The sequence below is a fragment of the Pseudonaja textilis genome, chromosome 1 (genome assembly GCF_049901715.1).
Source record: "Pseudonaja textilis isolate UNSWEBS1 chromosome 1, rPseTex1.2, whole genome shotgun sequence".
Classification (NCBI taxonomy): domain Eukaryota; kingdom Metazoa; phylum Chordata; class Lepidosauria; order Squamata; family Elapidae; genus Pseudonaja; species Pseudonaja textilis.
In genome coordinates, this window is record NC_141990.1 from 173,214,366 (window position 1) to 173,240,619 (window position 26,254).

Sequence of the window (26,254 nt, forward strand, 5' to 3'; positions counted from 1 at the left end):
AAGCAATTTCCATAAGTGATTAGAAAAGCATTGAACCCATTGTCCTCTTGATGACACTAACTTTGGTTTCAGCAAGATGGCTATTCCCTTCCCTCCCAGGACTCTCGTGGCTGGTGTCTTGTATTCTCCTCATGAAGAGTAGCACTATGGAGCACTTGTAGGTGATTTCAAGTCCCCTCCTTGACCAGAGAAGAATTGTGAAAAGCCGATCTATATGGTGGCTCGTCATTCTATTGAAGTTATTAACTCTGCTTCAGTGCACCATTTCTTCCCCAGAAGTCCTCAAGTAATCAGATTCCTGATTGCATGTTTAGGTTTTAATACCCAAAACTTTGAAATAATTGGACTGAATAGTTCATTACCTCCAATAATAGAACTGCAATATTTATGGAGTCATGCTGAATATTGCTGGTTTTATCTTCATATATCTGCTGAATTTCTTATAACAATTCACTTAAGGTAGAACCAGTTCTAATTCAGTTCTGATTATAATAAACCACTTACAGTCTGAGACAGAGTTGCTTTGCAGATTACATTGCAAATGTCATGGATAGGAAAGTGAACTCCTTTGGCATAATCACAGTAAGATCTAATATATAATTCTGTCAGTTACGTCTTTTTCCTACTTGCTTTATTGTTCCTACTAATTAAGATCCTATATCCCAGTGTTGGCAAACCTTTTCAGCACTGAGTGTTGAAACAGGAGTGCGCACACTGGAAACCAGAAGCTCAGTGCACACCAGGGAGCTGCTCTTCAGCAGTTTCCAGCACTCCTGTACACATAAAGACATAACGGAACCCAGAAGGTAATGACTGGCATGCCCGGAGATATGGCTCTGTGTGGCACTTCTGGCACATGTGCCATAGGTTCACCATCATGGCTATATCCTATTAAGATATAGCTAGAAACTGGTTGGTCTTGTCAGGAGGAAAGAAATGCATGGTGCAGTCACCAAGCATATTAATTGGAAAACCACTAGCAGAATCAGGAAACAGTAGTGTAGAATCTATTAATTTCTTAACTGGAACCGTTCTACCACCATTTGCCACTATAAAAGAAATGAGAAAGTAAAAACCACAGTAATATTTATCTTTTCATCATGTCTGTGTCATTATCCCATCATCAACTACAGCACATGATATGTTTGAATTGAGTGCTTTGTTAAGCTGTTTGATATGCATTTAAAAACATTGTGAGATAGCTCCTCTTTTCCAGCATGCCAATTGGAGAATCCACACACAGGTTGACACATGCCTTTCTGCCTAGAGACTGAGTTATCAGTCTTTGCCACGCCTCTCTGCCAATGGCCAGGACCCCAGTTACGACTCAGTCTTGGCCCTATAGAGACGCCGTAAAGGTTGGCTCAGAATTTGGTCAGAAGCCATCAGTCAGAGGAGTGTGGATTCTCAAAGGAGACAGGTTTGCAGGGGACCTGGGCGATAGACTTCCTAATGAGGCTCCGTCAGCCTGCTATCTCTGGATTTGATTAATTACCCTGCTGAAGCTGTGGTTTCTCCCGAACCACCACTGCATCGCCTTTATCAAGGCCACGCAGGAAGGGGAGCACATTAGATTGTAAGATTCCTGCCCACTGGGAGGTTCCCCAAGCAATCCAGCCACCACTATTAATAGTTCTATGCGCTATACAAAACTCAGCTCACCCAGGTAACTCCGGCGAAGCCAATTACATCCGCAGTTCATTACAGCTGGTCGGAGGATTCGGTGTTTCCAGCCAGCTGAACTTCGGGGCTCGTTTCAGCACCATTTTTGCTGCGACCATGTTTGGGTAATTGTGCAGGCTTCCCCAGGCATCTGATCTTGCCGCCACCAGCAGCAGCCCCAGAGAGAATTGGCTAGAGACCTGGGCCGCACACTGCCACTAAAGACTTCGTAGGTCAGAGGATTGAGAAATTAGACTCTCCTCCCAGGGCAGTGTTAATCGGAGCCTAAAGCTGTCAAGATGTTGAACTGACAGTAGACAGCTTGGAACTTAAATGTTCTAACAAATCATCTAAGCGTGGCTCCAGGAAGGCGAGATCTGCTAGCAAGGATGCAGCAGACAAAATCAGAGTGAAGGCTGTTTACAAGGCCATCCAGAGCTGAGGAAAAGGATGCCAATAGGAAACTAAAAGCCCTGGAGAAACTCATCTCCAGCAGAAAGAAAGGCTGAACAAGAGAGATAGTCTTTCTCATCTCAGACAGAAGCAGCTATTTCCCGCCCTCAGCAGCTGCAACTGTTAATTCAAACAATGCCTGCAGTTCCAATGGCATGGTCACCAGAGGGTGAAAGTCTTATTCCCTCTAGCAGCAGAGGAATTTCAAAAGGAAAATTTCCCTTTGCTTGTATGGCATCTGGCCCTGCTGAGTCTCAGCTCAGGTAGACCCCAGATTCCAGAGGCCACCTTTACCCCTACTGTGGCGGGGCTCCGCCCAGTAGATAAGCTTGAACCCGAACTGTCTGAGGAAATTAAGGCCATGATCTCACAGGCCATTTCGCAAGGCGGGCCTCCACCCTGCAGATGAGGAACCATCCTCCTTCCTTTGCCTCTGAGCCTCCAATGCAGGCCATCCATCTTTACTACTTTCCTATGGAGGAACCCAGGCTTCGGGTCAGAATCATCTGCCCATTGCTCTAGGAGCAGGGCATCAGTGCTAGAAGAGGAAGATCGGAGGGAGCAGGGTTTTTCAGACAACAAGGACTTGTCCCCATCTTGTTCATAGTCCTGAAGGGGTCGGGGTGGGTGGGGTGGAGAGCAGAGGTGGTATTCAGCCAGTTTGCACCGGTTCTGGTGACCAGGTAGAAAGAATTTGGCATGGGTCGCGGAACTGGTAGCAACTTCTGGCTGGCCATGCCCCCGAACTGGTTCCCTGGTTGCCGGTCGCTTAGTTGCCCCACCCACCTGATGCTCGCGAAGTTCACCTCCCCACTGCTCGCCCTGCCCAGTCACTCCTCCCTTCCTATGTGGCACGCTGGACCCTTGTGGCTTTCCTAATCTGACTTCCCCACGTGGTGCCTGCACCCCAACTGAGCCTGTGTCGCGCTAGGCCCTCGCCCACCCCTGGGGCCTTTCTGGGCCTCGCCCCACTGCCCGGGACTTTCCAGGCCTCCCCCCCCACCGCCCGGGACTTTCCAGGTGGAGGAGCCAAGATGGGGTGTCTTTTTTGGGCCAGTCCAGAGGGCGGGGGGGCAGCAGCGGCCACAGTACAGCTATGGGAAGCAGCCCCAGGAGTTCCCAGCCTCCCTTTAGGGGCACCCCCACCCGCCGCTGCTGCCCCTCTCAACCCCAGCACAGCAGAGAAAGCAAAGGCTTTCCATTCGCTTTCTCCCTGCCTTTCGGGGCACTGCCACTGCTGCCTCCACCCTTCCCAGCCCCAGCACAGCAGAGAAAGCGAGGAAAGGCTTTCAGTTTGCTTTCTCCCTGTCTTTCGGGGCACCCCCACCTGCCCCCGCATCGCCCATGTGCTTCAAAAGGGAGAGCGGGTGGATGTTCCAGGGCTGCTTGCTTTCTTCATTCTCCCGCCGCTTGCTGCTCTGGAGTTTGCCCAAGAAGTTCTTCCCAGAAAAGTTGTGTGTGAGTCAAGGAAGGAAAGGAAGAAAGGGAGGAAGGGGGAAGGGCAAGAAGGAAAGAGCAAGAAAGGAAGAAAGAGCAAGAAAGAAAGAGGAAAGAGAGAAAGAAAGAAAGAAAGAAAGAGAGAAAGAAAAAAAGAAGGGAGAGAGAGAAAACTCAGTGCTATTATTTTTAATTGTTCCATTATTTATCATATATTAATATTTTACACTGTCCCTACACCTAGAGTGATTGTATTGCCTTTCTTTTGCCCAGGTATTTTTCAGGGTTTACATGACAATAGTCCAGAGCATAAATACAGGTACGTTTAACAGAGTTGAAAGGGACAGTGGAGGTCTTCTAGTCCAACCTCCTGCTCAGGCAGGAAAACTGAGGGTGCCAAATTCTGAGTAGAGGTCCTGGGAAAGGTGTCAGAATAACAGAATAGCACTTAGAAGGGACCTTGGGGGAAACTGTATACCATTTCAGAGAAATTGTTATCCAGTCTTTTGTTAAAAACTTCCAGAGTTGGAGCACCCAGAACATCTGGTGGCAAACAATTCCACTGGTCAATTGTTCTCACTGTCAGGAAGTTTCTCCTTACTTTTTAGGTTGCTTCTCTCTGTGTTCAGTTTCCATCCTGCTTTGGAAAATACATTGTTTGCCTTCTGGTGCTTTGGAAAATACATCCCCCCCCCCCCGCCTCTTTCTGGCAGCTCCCTAAAAGCCCATTGTCCCTCTTGGGCAAAGCATGTGAGCCATTTCCTCCTTTCAGTGGTCCATGAAAGTACATCTGTAGTACGCAGATAATAAACTCAACAAAAGGTGAAAAACATTTTTACAGAACTATAGATAAATTGAGGCTGGGTGTGACAAGAAATGGCTGGGAGGGGAGTGGCCAGGCGAGGCACCCCTTGATGTGAGTGACATTGAGTTGGCCATACCCACCTGTTATGTTCCCTCTTGGAAATTCAAATGAACAAACGGAAAGCAGACATTTCACAATCAAATCAAACTAAAGGGAGTAACGTCCTCATTCAAAACTGCAGGCAAAACTGTTAGGACTTCCTTTTGAAATTCAAACAGTCATTTTGTTCCTGGCGAAAGGCACTAGCTCAGCTGTGTCCTTTTATACCCATTAAGGCAACGTGCTAATTAACTGGCTTGCCCATCAGATTAACGTTTCCTGGTTCTGACGTCAATCCACGATCTAACAGTCATCAGATTCAAAGTTCCTAACAGGATTGGTCCTTCCAATCACAACACCCACCCAGTCACATGACCACCAAGCCATGCCCACACAGTCATGACCACCCCAGTCACATAACCACCAAGCCATGCCCACACAGTCATCTGAGCTATGCCCACCAAATAAGCCACGCCCACAGAACTGGTAGTAAAAAATTTTGAATCCCACTACTGGTGGAGAGCAATTCTAGACCTTAAGAAATTGAACGTCCATTTGACGAGATTCAAAATGCAATCTTGGAGGGCATCAGAGGGGGCGACCTGCTGACTTCCATCGATCTGATGGAGGCCTTCCTCCACATTCCCATCCTTCCCTTCCATCGAAGGTATCTCAGGTTCTGCTTTGCAAGACTCCATTTTCAGTACAAAGCCCTGCCGTTTGGCCTGTCATCGGCCCTCAGAACCTTCACAAAAGTGCTGGCAGCATTGGCCACGCACCTCAGAACAATTCCAGTGTGTGTCCAGTGCTACCTGTATGACATCCTCACCACGCCAAGGTGTAACAGGCGGGTGGATGGTACTAGGTGACTCTTTGGAAAATTGATAGAGAATGTTCTGACCAAAGAGTTACCTAGTACCATCCACCCATTTGTTACACCTAGGCGCGTTGATTGACACCAGGCTATGCGAGGTCTATCTTTCCCAGGAGCACCAGGACAGCATCAAGTCCCTGCTAAATAAAATCTGAGCGGAATGTACTGTTCCCTTGGCAGTGCTTTCACAACTTCTGGGAAAAATGGTATCATGAATAGTTATAATTCCTTGGGCTCGGCTACACTCCAGAACCCTGCAATGGTTTCTGTTACCATTCCAGAGATCAGGAAACAGCACTTCCAATACCAGGGTTTGGGTGCCATTAGAGACACTCAAGTCCCTCAGGTGGTAGGTCTCCCCAGCAGTGAACAAGGGACCCCTGTTCAAGGAGCCCAACCGCCTGACCTTGACCTCAGATGTCAGCCTCTGGCTGGGCGCCCATCTCCAGGCCCAGCTGAAACAAGGACAATGGTCCCAGGTGGATCTGAAAAACAACATAAACTGACTGGAGCTCTGAGCAATCCATCTGGCTCTATGCCAATTCCAGAGCACTGTATCACGACAACATATATTAATCCTGATGGACAACATGGCTGCCAAACCGCATGTCAACCAACAAGGTAGGACCCACTCCAGATCCCTCATGTACTAATCAGAACAACTGACAATAAAAAACAATAAAAATAAGACTCAGGCTCTTTCCGTACCCGGATGAGTAACCAACCACCTGTTCAACAAGAAATGCAGCTTCCACAGCTGCGTGGGCAACGCAGGCCTCTATTGAGGACACCTGCAGGGCAGCAACATGGTCCTTCCCGTCTCCCTTCGTATGGCACTACAAACTGGACACCTCCACCTCAACTGAGAGTGCTGCAATGAGTGCCTATAGATGAGGGATCACAGGACTAGACCGCTTCCTGCCCATAGGGACAGCCGGATTTGGTATGTCCCATGTGTGGATTCTCCATTGGCATGCTGGAGAAAGGGCATTGGCTTAACTGAGACACCTTTTCTCAGCATAACAATGGAGAATCCACTCCCACCCTGGCGACCATCTGGTCCAGTGCTGGGAGGGGTTGAGCCAACACCACAAGACAATTCATCAGGTGGCTGCACCTTCGTCAAACTGGGGTCCTGGCTGTTGGTGGAGAGGCGTGACAAAGACTAATGACTCAGTCTCTGGGCAGAAAGGCATGTGTCAACCTGTGTGGATTCTCCATCGTCATGCTGAGAAAGGATGTCTCAGATAAGCCAATGCCCCTTCTTTCACCTTATGCTTTAGAAACATTTGAATTTGTCGTGTTCATAGGAAGCAAAACAAGTGGTGCGATGGTCTAGAGGTGGAGCTCTTGCTTCCCAATCAGGAGGCTATGAGTTTGATCTTAGAGGCAGATATTTCTCTCTCTGGGCACACTGAGAATATTATCTGCTGGAAAAAAAATTCTGCATTGGCGATAGGAAGGGCATCCAGCCAGTAAACACTCAGCTCCATTCAGTTGTCCAGACTCCACCCTGCAAAGGATTATGGGGTTGTTCAAAGACCATGATAGTAAGCAAAGTAGAACCTAGCAAAGAACAACGACCATCGGATCTGTCATTGGTCCAATTTCTGAGCAGTGGTCAAGTGCTCCAGATTACGATGATCCGTCTGAACTTCCACCTTGTGCCGAGCCCCCTCAAGGTGATGTCGCCAGATCTCAAATGCAGCCTTAATGGCCAGCAACTCTTTCTCCCAGATTGTATAATCACGCTCAGAAGTAGTAAGTTTCCGTGAATAATATGTGCATGGAAAAAGAGGTGCGCCATCCGCTGGGGCTTGTCACAACACCGCCCCAATGGCCACGTTGGATGCATCCGTCTCCACTACAAATGGATGATGGGGGTCAGGATGCCTCAAGATCGGTTCCGCAACGAAGGCTTTCTTGATGGCCTCAAAGGCCTGTTGCTGTGGGGGGCCCCACTGGAATGGAACCTTCTTGCGAAGGAGCTGGGTGATGGGATCCGTCAGTTTGGCAAAACCCGGGATGAAGGACCTGTAATAATTAGCGAACCCCAAGAGACGTTGTACATCTTTCACTCAACAAGGGGGTTCCCAACTACACAGAGCCTCCACCTTGCGCGGGTCCATGGCAATGCCCTTGGGAGAGATGATATGTCCCAAGAACTCTATGGAAATCTGGAAAAAGAGGCATTTCTCCAGTTTCACATATAGTCTGTGCTCCCGAAGACATTGTAGTACCTGGTGAACTTGGCAAAAGTGGCTTTCCCTGGACTTAGAATAGATCAAAATGTCACCCAGGTACACCACCACAAACCGGTCAAGCATGTCCCTAAAAATATCGTTCATGAAATGTTGGAAGACCGCGGGGGTGTTGGTCAACCCAAAAGGCATCACAGTATATTCAAAGTGGCCATATCTAGTACCAAACACCGTCTTCCACTCGTCTCCTTTGCGCATCCGCACCAGGTTATAAGCCCCTCGAAGATCGAGCTTGGTGAAAATAGTGGCCTCTCATAATCGCTCCATCAGCTCTGGAATGAGCGGCAAAGGATAACTATTTTTCACAGTAATGGCGTTTAGCCTGCGGTAGTCACAACACAAGCGCAAATCCCCCGTCTTCTTTTTCACAAAAAGGACAGGAGCAGAAAGAGGAGATGACGATGGTCTGATAAACCCCCGGGCCAAGTTCTTGTCCAGAAAATCTCGAAGAGCGGCCAATTCGTGCTCAGACATTGAATACAAACGACCTTTGGGTAGTGGAGCATTGGGCAGGAGGTCCACAGGACAGTCATAAGGTCAATGTGGGGGTAACCAATCCGCCTCCTTCTCGCTAAAAAGATCTGAGAAGTCAGATAGTTCAGGAGGTACAGAGACGGCGGGGGCAGCGATGTCTTGACCAGCACAGATGTGTTTTAGGTGGTCCACACACTGGAGACTCGGAAACGAAATGGCATTCTGTGCCCATGCCACCCGAGGATCGTGCAACCATAGCCAAGCCATTCCGAGAACCAAGGGGAGATGGAGGTCCAAGGTGTTATAAAAACTAATCACCTCCTCATGGTCCCCAATGACCAGGCATAACGGCTGAGTAGCAAAACGAATAGGCCCAGACCGCAGTTCCCGCCCATCAATGGTTTCCACCTTAATGTGAGGCTCCACCACAACCAAGGGAATTTCATAATGTGTTGCAAAAGCCCGGTCTATGAAATTGGTAGTAGCCCCCGAGCCCACCAACGCAACCGCAGGAATCCCCTCCAACCGGGACTGCAAGAAAACCTGCGTGTCTAAAAGCAAATGTCGGGGAGGATCAGAATTCACCTCCGCTACTTCAGGCGGTTGTGTGATATTTGCCTGACCTAGGGTTTCCCCGAGGCCGGGCCTGTCCTGTTTCCCGACAGTACAGGATAAGATTCGGGCACTGGCTTTTCGTGCCCCCCGTCGTTTACCAGGACAGGAACTGGCAAAATGTCCCGACCCCCCACAATATAGGTACAAGCCTCCCTGAAATCTCCGCGTGCGTTCTTGTGCTGTCAACCGAGGGTGGAGCGCACCCAACTTCATTGGTTCCTCGGTCCTGGTCACAGCACTGTGGGATACCAGGGGCGCTGGTTGTACGGGAGGCTGCGGCCATGAGTGGGAGGGCGGCTCCGGAACTAGGCGTCTAGTCTTGCGCCGTTGAAGCCGGGCATCAATGCACAAACATTGCACCACCAGCGCATCCAGGGTTAGAGCCAGCTCCACATGCACCAACTCGTCTTTAATTTCTTCTGCCAAACCCTCCTGAAAAGCGTCCATGTGGGCTGCCTCATTCCAGGCAGAGTCCATGCAGAGCAGACGAAACTCTGCAATAAACTCTTGCAAAGGGTGTTTCCCCTGACAAATGTCCTTTAAATGTCTGGCTATGGTTTGAGTTTTTATGGGGTCCTCATACATAGAACGTAAATGGTGCCAAAAGCCCTGATAGTCATTCAATAAAGGACTATTTTGCACCAACAAAGGAGTGGCCCATCTTGCAGCCGAACCCGACAAGAGACTGATAACAAACCCCACCCGAGCCCGGTCATCAGGGAAATCTTCTGGCCGTAAGGACATAAATAGTTGACACTGCCCCATAAAAGCCAGGAACATTTCAGGCTGTCCAGAGAATTTATCCGGCACAGCTACCAGGCATTTCCTACGGGGCGGGGCAGGAGGAGTAACAGGAGCTTGCATCAGCGTAAGATGGTTAACCAGCTGGGTGATTTGTTTCTGCAATACCTGGTTATCCTGCAGAAGTTGGTTAATCTACAGCTGCTGCTGCTGCTCTAGCTGTGCTTTGTCCATCTTGGTTAGAAGATGGGATGAGGGTTCGGGTCAAAAAATGTTCTGTCTCACCTGTGGCCACAAGGTGAGAGTCCAAATGTCCAAAGGAAAAAACACGAACAGACAATATCAGGAACAACAGAGTTAACTTTCCTCTGGCTGAAGTCGTCGTTGGCAGCTTTCCCAGAAGCTGTCTGCAAATCCAGATAACGAGCAGCACTATAAATCAGAGCCAAACGGCAAACAGAAAACTTTTTCCAAACTGTGAACGTAAATAACAAAGTTTGACCCGAACGAAGATTCCAAGCTAACACGCCTCCTTATATTCCTTAAAGGGGTGTGTCAGTCTCTCTACTCAGTCCCTGATTTGACGTTTCCTTTCAATTTGTGCTTGACGTCTCAGCCTATGTCTAGTCTGTACATCAACCCAACATTCATCGGCTTGATCATCACCCAAGGACTTCGGCACGTTCTGTCGATCATCTGCTGACACCTGAGGCATAATTGATGAGGAAGGTTCTGGAGAGGATGGTGATTCCAACACTTCCTCATCCTCCTGGCTCACGTCTGCATTTCCCATTAAAGCAGGCTCAAATCCCAATGCCAAACCCTCATCACTTGAACCTGTGTCTTCTGACACATCAGACTCAAAGTGCACAGCAGGCTCAAACCTCCCAGTCACAAAACACACACACACACACACGCACACACATATTGCTCAAAAAAATAAAGGGAACACAAAAATAAGACATCCTAGATCTGAATGAAATATTCTTATTAAATACTTTGTTCATTACATAGTTGAACTTGCTGACAACAAAATCACACAAAAATTATCAATGGAAATCAAATTTAGCAACCCATGGAGGTCTGGATTTGGAGTTACACTCAAAATTAAAGTGGAAAAAAACACTACAGGCTGATCCAACTTTGATGTAATGTCCTTAAAACAAGTCAAAATGAGGCTCAGTAGTGTGTGTGGCCTCCGAGTGCCTGTATGACCTCCCTACAACGCCTGGGCATGCTCCTGATGAGGTGGTGGATAGTCTCCTGAGGGATCTCCTCCCACACCTGGACTAAAGCATCCCCTAACTCCTGGACAGTCTGTGGTGCAACGTGGCAGTGGATGGAGTGAGACATGATGTCCCAGATGTGCTCAATTGGATTCAGGTCTGGGGAACATCAGTGCCGTCGTCTTGCAGGAACTGCTGACACACTCCAGCCACATGAGGTCTAGCATTGTCTTGCATTAGGAGGAAATCAGGGCCAACCGCACCAGTATATGGTCTCACAAGGGGTCTGAAGATCTCATCTCAGTACCTAATGGCAGTCAGGCTACCTCTGGCGAGCACATGGAGGGCTGTGCAGCCCCCTAAAGAAATGCCACCCCACACCATTACTGACCCACTGCCAAACTGGTCATGCTGGAGGATGTTGCAGGCAGCAGAACGTTTTCCACAGCATCTCCAGACCCTGTCACGTCTGTCACATGTGCTCAGTGTGAACTTGCTTTCATCTGTGAAGAGCACAGGGCGCCAGTAGCAAATTTGCCAATCTTGGTGTTCTCTGGCAAATGCCAAATGTACTGCACGGTGTTGGGTTGTAAGCACAACCCCCACCTGTGGACGTCGGGCCCTCATACCATCCTCATAGAGTCTGTTTCTGACCGTTTGATCAGCCACATGCACATTTGTGGCCCGCTGGAGGTCATTTTGCAGGGCTTTGGCAGTGTCCTCCTGTCCCTCCTTGCACAAAGGCGGAGGTAGCGGTCCTGATTCTGGGTTGTTGCCCTCCTACGGCCTCCTCCATGTCTCGTGATGTACTGTCCTGTCTCTTGGTAGTGCCTCCATGCTCTGGACACTACGCTGACAGACACAGCAAACCTTGCCACAGCTTGCATTGATGTGCCATCCTGGATGAGCTGCACTATCTGACTCCGTCTCATGCTACCACTAGAGTGAAAGCACTGCCAGCATTCAAAAGTGACCAAACCATTAGCCCAGAAAGCATAGGAACTGAGAAGTGGTCTGTGGTCACCACCTGCAGAACCACTCCTTTATTGGGGATGTCTTGCTAACTGCCTATGCTTTCTACCTGTTGTCTATTCCATTTGCACAACAGCATGTGAAATTGATTGTCAATCAGTGTTGCTACCTAAGTGGACAGTTTGATTTCACAGAAGTGTGACTGACTTGGAGTTACAATGTGTTGTTTAAGTGTTCCCTTTATTTTTTTGAGCAGTGTATATGTGTGTGTGCGTGTGTGTGTAGTGGCTCGGAGGTTTGAGCCTGCTTTGTCAGAGGTCAAGGACTTGGTAAATGAGGAAGAGGAGGATTTGGCTCTGAGGTTTGAGGCTGCTTTGTTGGAGGATTTGGAATTGCCTTCCTCCCCTGGACTGTCCTCCTCAGCAGGATCTTCCCCCCTGATTGTGCCTCAGGTGTTGGCAGATAATCAGGAGAATGTATCAGAGCCTCTGACTGAGGATCAAGCCGAGGAATGCTGGCTTTATGCGAGGCAACGGTGCAGACAAAAGTGTAAGTTGCAATGTAAAAGGAAAGGACGAATTAGAGACTGAGATGAGGGACTGACACGCCCCACAGAGAATAAAAGTGGGTGTGTTCGCTCTGAGAATTTGTTCGGGACAACGTGTTAATTTATGAGAGAAGCTTCGAAAGACTCTGTGTGTGGTGATAGCCTGAGATTTATGTTCTTGCTTTATTATCAGACTTGGCAGTCAGCTTGTGTGAGACTGCCAAGGACTTGCCTGGCTAAAAAAATTTAACCCCGTCATTACTGGACTTGTCTGCTTGTTTATATTAATTTGGAACCTTGGACTTCTCACTTCGTTGGCACAGGTGAGACATATACATACATACATACATACGTATATATATGTATATGTATATAAACAATATTAACTATTGATCTGATATCTGATTTAATATAGCTTCATTTTTATTCAGTGGAAATAGTTCAAAACACATAATTTGAAATGTATAGCCTAAGTAATGGGATTTTTTTTTAAAGCTAAATGAAAAATGTTTTTAATGTACAGTTTAATTATGTGGAATTCAAATTTTTATTTTAAATTAGTGTTTTATTTTTTAGGTTAAATGTAGGTTTCATTGTACAGATGAACTGTTCTAAGAAAAGAGGATACAAATATCCTATTTAATTTAATAAAGCAGGGATAATGTTCATACATTTTTTAAAAAGAAAGACTATTAAGTTAAGACAATATTTAATACACTTGAGGCTCTGCAACATTTCCCCCATTTCCCCACTGGGTCTTCACAGGCACTTTACCACTTACCTTGCAAAAATCTCTCTATCCCAGTTTCTTTGCCTGCTTCATTGCTTCAGGCTTTTGGTGCATTTGCAGAGAACAGGCCTAACATACCATGACATCATGTGAGATCAGTAGTGCAAGATCTTTGACTACTGATCAGTGGTGGGATTCAAAAAATTTTACTACTGGTTTGGTGGGCATGGCAGGGGACGGATACTATAAAATCTCCAGTTAGAGGTGGTATTTGCCGGTTCTCTGAATTACTCAAAATTTCTGCTACCGGTTCTCCAGAACTGGTCAGAACCTGATGAATACCATCTCTGCTATTGATCTTATGCGATCTTGCACATTTCTCTGTGAATTGAGGCCTGGGTGTTTGCAAACGGAAGAAGGCTTTGGTCCTTCAGGCCTTCCCTCTGTTTGCTGTTTTCTTGCCGACACCTGCAGGAAGATTGCGTTCTTGTAAGCTTTGGCAGCCATTTGCAAAAAGCCTTTGTTGGCACCAGCGGAGCTTGGGAGGAATGGGTGCTTTTCTCTGAAGCTCTGTTCCTACCAGCAAAGGCTTTTTGCAAACAGGAACACAATCCTCAAGCCTTTTGCCACCAAGAAAGGCTGGGAGGAACATGTGTCCTTCAGGGCTTTCTTGTCACTAAAGGACTCCTCAAGTGCTTCCGTGGTGAGAAAGGCCCAGAAAGGCGCACGCGGTGCTCCAGGCCTCCTTTTTTATCACGGCAGGCCTACTCAAGCAGTTTAGTGACAAAAAAGGAGGCTCAAAAGGGTGCACGTGGCCCCCCAGGCCTCCTTTTTCATAGCTAAAAACAAGCTCAAATGGTTCAGCGGCAAGAAAGGAGGCCCGGAAGGGTACATGTAGCCCTCTGGGCCTCCTTTTTTGTAGCCAAAGGTTTCTTCAAGCCCTTTGCTGACAAGAAAGGAAAGGGAACAGGCAAAGAAACAGAGGCTAGAGAGGAGGCAAATCTTTATAAGTTAAGTGACCCAGTGTGGCAGGATGGGGGAGGAGCAATTGTGAGGACTACTTTGGAGGGAAATTGAGATATCTGTGGCTCGGGGGAGGTCTTGGGTGGTCTGAATCAGTGACCTGTTCCATCACTAGGTCCACCTATGGTGTTCTCCACCCCAGGATACCTCATATGTGCTTAACGAGTCATGCATCGGATTAGCAAATGCATGGGCAAAAGCAGGGAGTGATCTCGTTACAAATGGAATGGGCAGGTTCCATTACATTTGTAAGTGAAGGACTATCTGTATATGAAAATATAATACAAGGTAGAGAAACATTTGATATTGTGGCATTAAAATTACTTCTGGATTAAAGTAAAAATGCTTCCATTCCCTAGAAATGATTGTAACTATTGTTTGTTCTTTTTCTCATTTTAATTTTTGAAAATTCATAATACGTTAGACAGAAAATATATTTAACAAGAATATGTTCTTTTAAACAGCAAACTGCAAATCAGATGCAAACTGATTCTTTGTCTCCATCTCCTAAGACTGTGTCGCCGGTGCCTTTAAATAACGCCACCAGTGCCCCAAGGTTTGGAACAGTTATTCCTAATCGCATCTTTGTTGGAGGAATTGATTTTAAGGTAATTTGGATGACTGAATAACAGTCCAACTTTTATTGCAATATAATTGTTTTTATATTATTACATATATTTAAGAATGTATTCTTATGATTTTATCATCTGGTAGATAGATATAGAAAATAAGTGTTACTTCTCCCCATCTCATCCCTTCATTGTTGTTGTTGTTGTCATCTAATAAAATGACGTTGTCATTACAGTAGATTCCAGTCTTCCTCTCTGATCTATTTCAATAGGGGATTTTCCAGAACCAATTTACTAGTATCTTTGTGGAGATAGAGGGTAGGGAATCATCCTAGCTTAGCTGTGTGCTCTGACCACCACCTTTTATTGTACTGTTTTTTTAATTATTTCATTGACCCACAAATTTGCACAAAGGTATTTCACTTTTTAGTTTTTCAAATTATTCTTCTTGAGTTTGAAAATATCCAAGTAGCATCCTTGAAAATATCCAGGTAACGTCCTCTCACAATCATCATGGGACCTTCTATTGAGTATAGAAAAGTGCATTTTTCCCCTATAAACAATTATGAATGAGAAGGTGTATGTTGAGAGAAGTGTAGACTAGCCACTCCCAATCCATTCAGAGGCCAGTGTTGCAATAAACCAAGAGCAAAAGCAAAAATATCTATATTCTTAGACACAACAGGACATATACATACTTGAAAATATATTCCTTTTCATCATAGCGTAGTAAAATATATAAATATGCACCCACATTAAAAAGTTAAAAGTGCTACTCTAACAAAATATTGACTCTTAAATATATTATTCAATTTATATAGAAAGCCATTGTGGCACAGTGGTTAGAATGAAGTATTGCAGGCTAATTCTGCTGACTGCCAGCTCTTTGATTCTCACTGGCTTGAGGTTGACTCAGCCTTCCATCCTTCCAAGGTTGGTAAAATGAGGACACAGATTATTATGGGCAATATGCTGATTGCAAACTGCTTAAAGAGGGCTGTAAAGTACTATGAAGCAGTATGTAAGTCTAAGTGCTATTGCTATTCATTATATCCTGTTCAGCACTTTGTTTTAACAGAACACACTTCCAAGGTGATTCACTTTTTTTAAAAAAGTCGAATCCTTCCCATTTTATTTCCTGCAATAACACTTCTTTGTGTATCTTTGCAGAGTAACTTTTCTGGAAAATGGTCTTGAAAACCATTCTTATCAGGCATGCCAACATATCCAAAGAAATTTTCTATTATTTCCCTTTTTAAAAAATTCAGAATACCATAGGAGATGAAAGTGGAAATACAATATGGGTAAGTCTAGAAGAATTAGCCCACTTTAGAAAAGACTGCAGGTATCCTTATTTTACAAATTGCTGAAGAATGTTATTGGAAAGTAATGTAACTTTAAAATTGGATAGATAAATGGATAGATTGAAATTAGTTCTGATTGAGCACATATGCCCATTATTAAAAGAATGTCAATATTAAGTGATAATTTTATTTTAACTAAATTTACTAGTATTATAAGATACAGTCTTAATCTCTCTCCCTCTCTCTCTGTCCTCCCTTTATTTATTTTAATAGACTAATGAGTATGACCTGAGGAAATTTTTTTCCCAATACGGCTGCGTAAAAGAAGTAAAAATAGTAAATGACAGAGCTGGAGTATCAAAAGGGTTAGTAAATCAAAACATTTATTAAATTAATATACTGCTTAGAGGCTGTATATAGTCTTCCAAAAATTAAGTGCATGGTATAAAAGTCCTTTAGGTCTGTAATTCTGTAAGCAAAGTATCTGGGATGGGTGAGATTCTACCAGTTCGCACCAGTTCGGTAGAACCAGTTGTTATGATTCCCGGTAGTTTGGAGAACTGGTAAAACAGGCCTCTCACTGCCTGCTCCTCCGTTCCCTGCCCAATCAGTCCTTATTGTGCATGCGCAACTTCATGCACATGCGTGACAATCACTGACGGCATTCTCCTCCAACCTGCCCCACCCAGTCACTTCTTATAGCACATGTGCGCTATATCGCTTCCCACATTTTCCTGCCCGCCACCATTGCTTCCAGCAGCAGCACCAACCAGCCAGCCTTCCACCATCTGATCTCCCTAGGTGAATGAGCCTCTGCAAGTCCTGGTCGCTTACGTGCCGCTGCTGCCGCCAGCCTCAGCCCCAGTTGAGTCTCAACTCCTGGGCCAGCCTAGGTTACCACCGCCATGTCGACGCTGACACCCTCAACCTTGCCTCCACCACCATCACAAGTCCCAGCTGAGTCTTGACTCCTGGGCCGGCTAGGCCGCCACCGCCACCACCCACAGTGCTCGCATCTTAGCAAGCTTGCCAGGGCTGACACGTCGCCACTTGGGTCCCGCCTGGATTCTATGCAGCTGCTGAGCCTTGCTTGCTAGGAGGGGTGGGGGGGGCGACCAGGGAGCACCTTGCTATGCCGCTTGAGCCTGCATGGCCCAGGCAGCATAGCATCAGGGAAGGCAAGCCAGGGCTGAGAGCTGCTGGGCTCCCCGCTAGCCCGCACCTCCAGTCTGGCGCAGCAGGCAATGAGGTGCACCCCGATGCAAAGAACAGGGTGGCGAGTCCCAGCTGCTGCTGCTTTGCCAGCTGGAACCGAGCCAGTAGCCTATGTGCCATCTCCTCACAAGGTCCTGACCACACGTGCGCACGTGAGGCTGGGACCTTCTGCAAGGAGATGGCATGTGGGCGAGTCCCTGTGGCACTGTGAGATGCATTGCTCTGTGTATGCCCGAGAAGGAGAAGACTTAGGTGAACTTTTCTGCCTCCCTTTACTTCGCTCCGCTGCTGCTCAGAAGGCAGCCACCCCAGCCTGTTCCTTTAAGGTACTTCGATATGGAGGGAGGGACCAGAAAGGGACAGACAGGGCGCAGGAGCTGCCTTCCGAGTCTTGCCAAGAAGCCTCCAACTGCCACCTCTTTGCTGACAGGAGAATCTTCCAGCTGTTCCCGGCTCGGTTCCAGCCAGCAAAGAAGTGGCAAAAAGACACAGCATCTGGAGGCTTCTCGTCAAAAAAGCCTACAGCTACCACATTTTGGGGGGGGCAGCGGCTGGACTCCAGCTGCACCGAAAAAAAGACACAGTGTCTGGAGGCTTTTTGCAGTGAAAATTACTGTCTTCTGACTTTGCTTGCTCCGCTTCTCCAATACGCCACCGCCACTGCGTTCTAGGCGCTGGCCATGCAGGCTCAGCCCATTGACTGCTGCACCGCTCCACTCGGACTTGCTTGCATTGTTGTTGTGGCTGGCGCCAGCAACAACAATGGCTCAGTCCTGTCTTGCCTTCCCTGGCAGCCAGATGCAGGAGGAAGGTAAAGTCATGGCTGAAGGTAAAGTCATGACGAAAGTGGCATTCATGGGGGAGGAAATGGGGAGATTTAAGGGCCAAAGTCTCTGAAAGGGGAAACAGGGTGACACGTGTGACTGGTGAAGGGAGAGCAGGCAGCATGGAGGATTAGCCCAGGCCTTTGAGATTAGGCCAGGCCTGCCTGGGCAGAAAATAAGTACATAGGTTAGGGAAGGGATAGAGAAGAAAAGAGGGGAGAAGAGAGAAAAAGAGAGGGAAAGAGAAAGAGAAAAGGAACAGACAAGAAAGTAAAGAAAAGGGAAAGAAAAGGGGAGAGAAAGGAAGAGAAAAGAAGAAAGGGGATAGACAAAGAAAGGGGGTGGAAGGGAGAGAAAGAGGGGAAAGAGAAAGAAAGAAAGGGAGGGAGGGAGGAGAAGGTGAATGGGATATGGAGGGAGAGAAAAAGAAGGAAGAGACAAAAAAGAAAGAAAAGGGAAAAAAAGAAAGAGAGAAAGGAAGAAAAGGGATAGACAAAGGAGATGGAAGGAAGGGACAGAAAGAAAGAGGGAAAGAGAAAGAGAAGGGAGTAGAAAGTGAATGGGATATGGAGGGAGAGAGAAAGGAGAGAAGGAAGAGACAAAGAAAAGAAAGAAAAGGGAAAGAAAGAAAAAGGGAGAGAAAGGAAGAAAAGAGATAGACAAAGGGAATGGAAGGAAGAGACAGAAAGGAAGGGAGGGAGGGAGAAAAAAAGGAAGGACACAAACCCTGGTTTCAGAAGACTCTTTGAAACAGCACAGCAATCTAGGGCTGGCCTGCAAGGGACCTCGGAGGTCATCTTCTAGTCCAACCCCCTGCTTCAGCAAGGTTAGAAGGAAGAGTGAGTGTCTGTGTCTGTGTCTATATATGTGTGTATGGCTGTCAAAACTCCAAAAACAGGTCAAGTAGCTCTGGGGAGGTCAGTCATAAATATAATTAAGCAATTGGCTAAGGTAAGCTAAGCAATTGGCCATTAAGCAAGGACCACTTGTATTTGATTTGCCAGTCACATGGCCACCTGGCCATACCCACCCAGTCTCATGGCCACCAAGCCACACCCATCCAGTGAGAGGGAGAGGAAATGTGAGCGACTTGGAGTAATTCTGTCTTCATTATACTAAGAATAAGTTGATCTGGAAACGACTTTAGTTGGTTTTCAGTATAGCAATAGCACTTAGATTTATATACTGCTTTATAGTGCTTTACAGCCCTCTCTAAGCGGTTTTACAGAGTCAGCATATTGCCCCCAACAATTTGGCTCCTCATTTTACCGACCTCAGAAGGATGGAAGGCTGAGTCAACCATGAGCCTGGTGGGATTTGAACTGGCAAATTGTAGGCAGCTGGCTGCAGAGGTAGCTTGCAGCACTGCACTCTAACCACTGCGCCACAGAGGCTCCTGCTGTGTATGCTGTTACAGTAGTAGCAATTTAGACAGTTCTCATTTGGTGATTGCAGTTGGGACTAGCAACTTGATTGTTAAGCAAAGTAGTCACTAAGTGAAACTTCAACAGTGCTTGTTATTTCACTTCAGCTTTTATTTGCTTTACACACCCTCAAAGGCTGTAGATTCAAGGGTAGATTATAAAGTTACTTTTTAAATCTTAGTTGTAGCTGGAAATGGTCATTAAACATTCCAGAAATCCAAGTGACTGTTGATTCCTTAGTTTGCCAGCTTTAAATGGTTTGATACATACTGCACCAAAAACTACCATATTGGCAATTTCATCAGCTATGGCTTCTTTTTCCATCCTAATCTATTCTTAAAGTGTTGGCTATCATCTTCTGGGTTTAGTAGAAATATTGACAGATCTACCCTTCAATCTTCATTATTCAGTTTGAAGATAATGAAGTGTATTATATTCCAAAATAGATATACTGCCTGTCATATGAGTTACCATAGGTCTATTATCTTGAATAATCAGTAGTACTACAGATCACACTTCCATACATCTGAATATTTCTAAAATATTTATAGAAAAATACTGTTGTTTTGCAAAATTCTAGAGGATTCCCACACTCAGTCAAGAGAGAAGAAAATTGATCACAGAAAGAAATATATTTGATTCACCAAGCTAGCTTATCTTGGCATTATTTTTAGACATCACCTCATATCCTTTTCCAATGTTCAGGCAGATAAATTAATAGCTCATTGTTGCTGCAAATAGCCATATAATAGCTATACCTTTTAATTGCCTCTTTGTACAGCCTTTTCATTGGAAGGATACAATAACAGCAGTAACAGCTATGTAAAGAGTGCTAATTTCTATTTCCATTACTGTACTAAATGGACAAGGATCCTTGAGATCTTTGCAAATATATCAATCCAATGCATTTGTCTTCTTCCCAACTCTTTAACAATTTACTTGTTTAGCCACGCTAGTTACAACAGTGATGAAAAAGTAATTTATAATCTTCGCAGGTCTGCAAAACAAAGGAAAACTGAAGATCATAGTCACAGGCTTCACATAGCTATTGCTTTGCTTAATGATCAAGATGCTGTTTCCAACTGGGGTTGCTGAACAAGGATTAGCTGTATAAGTAAACTGTCTCACAATTTCACCAACATTGCATTTCAAGATACAAAAGGTGCAGCAGATATCAGTTTGTCGCCAGATGTATGAAATATTCTTCATGCTTCCACCTTAATATCTTACGATACAAATTGGCAAACAGCTTTTGTTTTCTCCAATCCCCAAAGGGAAATACATTAACCATACCTGTACCTTGAGTATTTAAATGCAATTATTTTTGCATTCTAATGCATTGGCTTTTATTTTGTTGATCATTTGCTTGAGAACTTTTTTCCATAGTTACTCAACACTTAAAAATAATGAACAACAGAGTTGCCTCATGCTTGTTGTCCTGGGTACTCCTAAGAGTCTCTCTACAGTACTTTTCTGTGTAACGAAGGAACCTCTTGAACTTCTTGCAGCTGTTCTGTAATATATTCCATCAATGAACATGGCTTTCCTTTTAGTGGCTTTGCTGTCAGATTTATCGATCCTAATGTTTCATAAGATAAAATTTTTATCTTGGCTAAGGTATTAGCTTCTTAATTATGATTATCTGGCCAAGATAAAATTTTACCTTAAGAAACACCAGGAATGATAACGTCAAGGGCAAAGCCACTCACTCACTTGCCCTCCTTTCATGTAAAGGCTTCTATTGACAATATGCTACAGAACAGCTGTAAGAAGTTCAAAAGGTTTTTTTTTTCATTTAATTATTTAATTATCTACTGTTTGTATTCTTTAACCACTAGACACATCTATATTTTCTCAGTGTCTATATAGCACTTACTTTGCACCTGAATAGGTTGATCTTCCCTCTTACTTAGGCTCAAATTCTAGATAATCAGTTTCATTTCATGATAGATTCAGGGTTGTGATTCAAATTTTTTAACAACCAGTTCTGTGGGCATGGCTTAGTTGGTGGTCATGGTTTGGTGGTTATGTTATTGGTTGGGCGTGGCCAACTCAATATCACTCACATCGAGGCATGCATCTCCTCACCTGGCCTCTCATGACTGTGGGGATGCTACAACAGTTGTAAGTGTGAAAAATGGTCATAAGTCACTCTTTTCAGTGCCAATGGTCACTCCACACAAGCAAAGTACCAGCAAAGGAGGGGAAAAAAACTCCAGAGAAGTTCCAGAGACAGGAAGTCTAGATTTGCCAAGAATGTAATAAGGGTTAACGGAGAGGTAGTTTCTGTAAGCAACACCAGAATGTTTCCTTCCTGCCTTCCTTACAGGATTAGGCCAGTAATTTTTTCTAACAACTGGTTCTCCGAACTGCTTAGAATGTTAACAACCAGTTCTAGCGAGTAGGTGCGAACTGGTAGAATCCCACCCCTGGATAGATACTTTCTTTTTAACATACTGATCACAAGTACATCTTTATCAGAAGGCGCTGCATTTCACTGTTTATTTCTATTGCTATTCTTATACCTACCTATATGGTATTTCTCTATCATACTTTTGTTGAGGTACATAGGCATATTCATTTATTACATAACTTGCCACCCTTGGAGGAGCACATGAAGATTTTGGACAAGAAAACAATATTTTCTATTGTTAACTGATTGCAGTCCTATTTTTCTTGTTTTTAGAATATGATATAAAGCATAATTGGTTTAAAGAATTGAGGAAAAGAACTTTAGCTGTATGGTTTTAATTTGTAGTTTGCTACAGCCATTCAACTATATCAAAAATTATAGTTAAAAATAAGCATTCTATTCATCTATACAAATCCCACTGAAAAGCTATGTCACTTTATGCAAATAAATTCTTTCTTCACTTGAAGCCTTATTTTAAAAATCATTATAGTTGCCAGATGTGTTTCAATGCAAAGATTCATAAAAATAGCAAATTGAAATGAAAGAATTATCAGTTTGAAAACTAGATTCATTTTATTGAAAGTAATTCCAGAAGGATATTTTTTATGCTAATTACAGCTTCAACAGTTGAATTCTCCATAGAGCTGCTGCGAGCATCCAGAGTGGGAGGTGCTCCAGTCTTCGCTCGCACAGGCTGAGCTATAATTGAGGAACGCTCCTCCTGCTCCACGTGACTCCTCCGTAGCGTTCCCCAGTTTTAGCTCAGCCTCATAAGAGACAGGCAGCAGTTTACAGCTCTTCCTTGGCCGATCCAGGATCTTTCTAAAATAATTCAGGTTTGATTTCCTTTCTCTCTCCTTTGCTCCCTCGCAGTTGGTGTGCCTGATATCTACCTAGTGGGAGGTTTTTCGCCCCTCGGGGGAGAAAAGGGGAGCCTAACAGCCCTTTGAGCTACCCCCCCTCCCTGCCTGCCGTTTTAAGCCGGACTGCTCTCAGGCAGCGGCTTGCTGTTCGCACTATTTATAGCGCTCAAAAAGTTGTTCCTTCCCCCCAAGAATGCTCGTTAGAAGGGGAGCTCGCTCCCTTCTGCCCCTCCTGCTTCGGCACCTTAACTGGTTTGTTTCAATCGAGGTGGCGTTTTCTCTTCCGTCTCTGTTAGTTCGCGTGGGTCCCAGCCGCCATTTTGGGTGTGCCTCGTGGCCGGATGCCATTTTGGGTGTGCCTTGTGGCCGGCTGCCATTTTGGGTGTGCCTCGTGGCCGGACGCCATTTTGGGTGTGCCTTGTGGACGGCCGCCATTTTGTTTTGGTAATTTATCTCAGCTGCGGTGACGTTGGAGGCACAGAGCCGGACCGGAAGGCCTGCTAGTGCCCTTATAACTGGTTACCGTGGCTCCTAGCCCTGCTACCCTAATTATTTTTGTTGTTGTTGGATATTCCCGCAGCAGTATACAGAGGCGAGGTTCGAGGCCTTGTTAATACCTCCCATTTTGTTGGAAGGTTGCCTCAGAAGGCCCTGCTTGATTATTTGCCTGCCATTCTTTCTCCATTTTTTGGTGGCCTCAGCGTTCATTTGACTCATTGGCCTTTTTTTGTATTCTTATCTTTTTTAAGTACCTGTGTTTCTGGTCTTCATTCTAACAATTGTCTTTATAATCATACGGATCTGGTAAGCCCCATTTGATCCCACTTCCAAAAAACAAAAAAAAACAAAAAAATTAAAATTAAAATTAAATTAAAATAAAATAAAATAAAATACATTTTTTTTCCAAAAGGGGGATGCGGTTCAACTATAGGATATCTGGCATTGTTGTAGGTCAAACTCCTAGGCGTGCCAACCGCCTCTTTGATCCTACTTTCTGTATTTCTCACCTTCTTTACTATGGCAGAGGACAATCCCAGAGGACCTTCTTTGAAGGCCAAGTCTAAGACACACCATCTGCGTAGGCAGGCCAAGGAGTCCTCCAAGGCTTCTCAGAGGGACGCCCTAAGGCACCACAAAGCCTTGGAGAAGGAATTTGACAGACGTTCAAAGGACTCTCAATCTGTAACCTTAGTCCCTAATATACCCACCCCTTCTACCTCCGCTCAACTTCACCTTCTGCCAGAACAGATTTCTCTTTCTAGACGCAGTTCGCCCACTCACACCCCCCAAGCTGCTCGGGCACCTGAGGCTACATTCACACCTACCGCTGCTGGACTGCGCCCAGAGGAACCATCCACGAACATTATTCCAGACAGTATCAAGGAGTGGATGCAACTGGCCATCCTCCAGGGAATTGCGGAAGGTATCCAGCAGTTGTCCAGACCAGGTTCTCAAATGATGGCACCCAAGGTCAAATCCATTTCTGGCAGATCCCTCCCCACACCGGAGCATCGCCATGGTCAGGTACTTTCCCAAGGGGAGATCCCCTTTCCAGAAGGGGAGGAGGAGGAGGAAGAGGATATGGGTCTTCAACACTTTGGGGAAGAGGAAGGATCGGATAGGGGTCCTTACACTACTCTGAGCCCTTGTCAGAGGTGGAACCGATGGAAGGAGAGATGTCTGAGGACGAGGGGATTTCTCCGGATCAACCCACCTTCGTAGGCCTATTCAAACCCCATCTGTTCAAGTCCTTGCTATTCAAGGCAAAAAACATTTCGGGCCTAATGTCCCAGTCACCCTCTGGCTCTTCCTCAGCAACTCCCAGTGACCCAGAGGACTCCATCTTCAAGCAGCCGGTCGTAGAGGCCGAGGTTATTCCCACTTCACCCATTTTCACCGACTTAGTAACAAAACAGTTGACCTCATCACACACACCCCGCCCCCTCCAGTCAGGACAAGAGATTTTTTAATCTCCACACGGATTTCTCTTCCTTGTTAGACACCCCTGAAGTGGATGACCCCATAGTTAGATTAGCATCATCCTCCAATCCAACTAACGCCCTGGAAGCCTTAAAACCAGAGGACAAATGGGCCGAGATGGTGCTACACCGGGCTCATCTATCTGATGCCTGGGCCATTCGATCAGCCACGGCCGCATCCTTTTTCACTCGATCTTCCATCAGATGGCTCCGCCAGTTGAAGCAGCATGTCCCCCCATCTAACACCAGGGCACACCAGGACATCGCCAAGCTTACAGCTGCGGCAGAATTTGCGGCCGATGCCACCTTTCATTCTGTGAAATTTTCCTCCCGGGCCATCTCCTCACACATTACAGCCCGGTGACTGCTTTGGCTTAAACACTGGCAAGCAGACATCAAGAATAAAGCTAAATTGGCTTCTGCTCCCATCTCGGGAGGCAAATTATTTGGCCCGGCCCTGGAACCACTGTTAATGGAAAGCAAAAATAAAAAGAAATTCCTCCCATCTCTTTTTCGCAGGCAGGAGTCCAGAGTGTCCCAGCCCTTTCGAAGGGGCTCCCTCACACCCCATATCAATCAACCTTCTCCCCCAGGTTCCAGAGATCCCTGCCCTTTCGCCCGGCTTACCAGGACCGGAGCGACCAGGGTGTCAGGAATAGGAGAGGGGCCAGTTACAGGAGACCTTTCCGGGGCGCGGGAAGTAAATCGTCCCGGCGCCCCAGATAGTCCCACCACTATCCTCCCATTGGTGGCCACCTCAAATTTTTTGCCGGCCAATGGTAATCATCCACTTCTGATAATTGGGTCAGGAACACTGTCAAATTCGGCCTCTTGAGTTTCAGTCTTCTCCTCCGGAGCGTTTTATGGTTTCCCCCCTTTGCAGAGACCGCACCAGGCACGCTCTCGTAGAAGCCGCTATTAAACACCTTTCCGAGATCAGGGCCATACAGCCTGTGCCATCCTCGCAGCGAAGAAAGGGGTTTACTCCCACCTTTTCTTAGTTCCTAAGCACTCCGGAGGCTGGAGACCCATCCTAGATTTAAAGAGTCTTGACGGTAACATTGTCCATCATAAGTTCAAGATGCATACTCTTCAGTCTATACTTCAGGCCACCAGGGAGGGAGACTGGCTCACCTCCATTGATCTTTCAGAAGCTTACCTTCACATCCCCATTCATCCCTTGTTTTTTCAATTTCTGCGTTTTTACTACAATGGCCAGCATTTTCAGTATGTGGCTCTCCCCTTTGGTCTAGCCTCTGCCCCGAGGACCTTTACCAAGGTTCTGGCAGCCCTTGCGGCTCACCTCAGAAATTTCCCCATCTGCATTCACTGCTACCTGGATGACATCCTCATCCTCTCCCCCACCAAAGACCAATCTGAGAGGGACACTAGAACCACTCTCTCGGTTCTTCGGTCCCATGGTCTTCTCGTAAATTGGGAGAAGAGCCAACTTTTCCCCTCCACCTGGATAGCTCACTTAGGGACAGTTATTGACTCAGTTAAAGGTAAGGTCTTTCTTTCCCCTGAGAGGCTTCTCAGCATCCAGAAGTCCGTCAGGGAGGTTAGACGCGCAAGGAAAGCATCCTTACTGAGTCTATTAAAGTTGCTTGGAAAATTGGTCTCATGCATATCCATTGTCCCCTGGGCCCGTCTACATACCAGATCTCTGCAGTGGTTCCTGCTACCCTATCAATGCTTCGGAAGAAGCAACTCAAGAGCCGTGGTGAAGGTTCCTCCAAAGGTC

At 46.0% G+C, this 26,254-nt stretch overlaps 1 protein-coding gene across 1 annotated transcript in view; it reads left to right on the forward strand.

The window, feature by feature from the left end:
• The first annotated feature begins 14,389 nt into the window (after positions 1-14,389).
• BOLL (boule RNA binding protein) overlaps positions 14,390-26,254 on the forward strand; it is a 47,936-nt gene continuing 36,071 nt past the window's right edge. The window contains exons 1-2 of the mRNA XM_026696845.2: positions 14,390-14,527; positions 16,066-16,157. Of these exons, the coding sequence (XP_026552630.2) occupies positions 14,399-14,527; positions 16,066-16,157 (221 nt within the window). The 5' untranslated portion in view covers positions 14,390-14,398. The remainder of the gene's footprint in view (positions 14,528-16,065; positions 16,158-26,254) is intronic.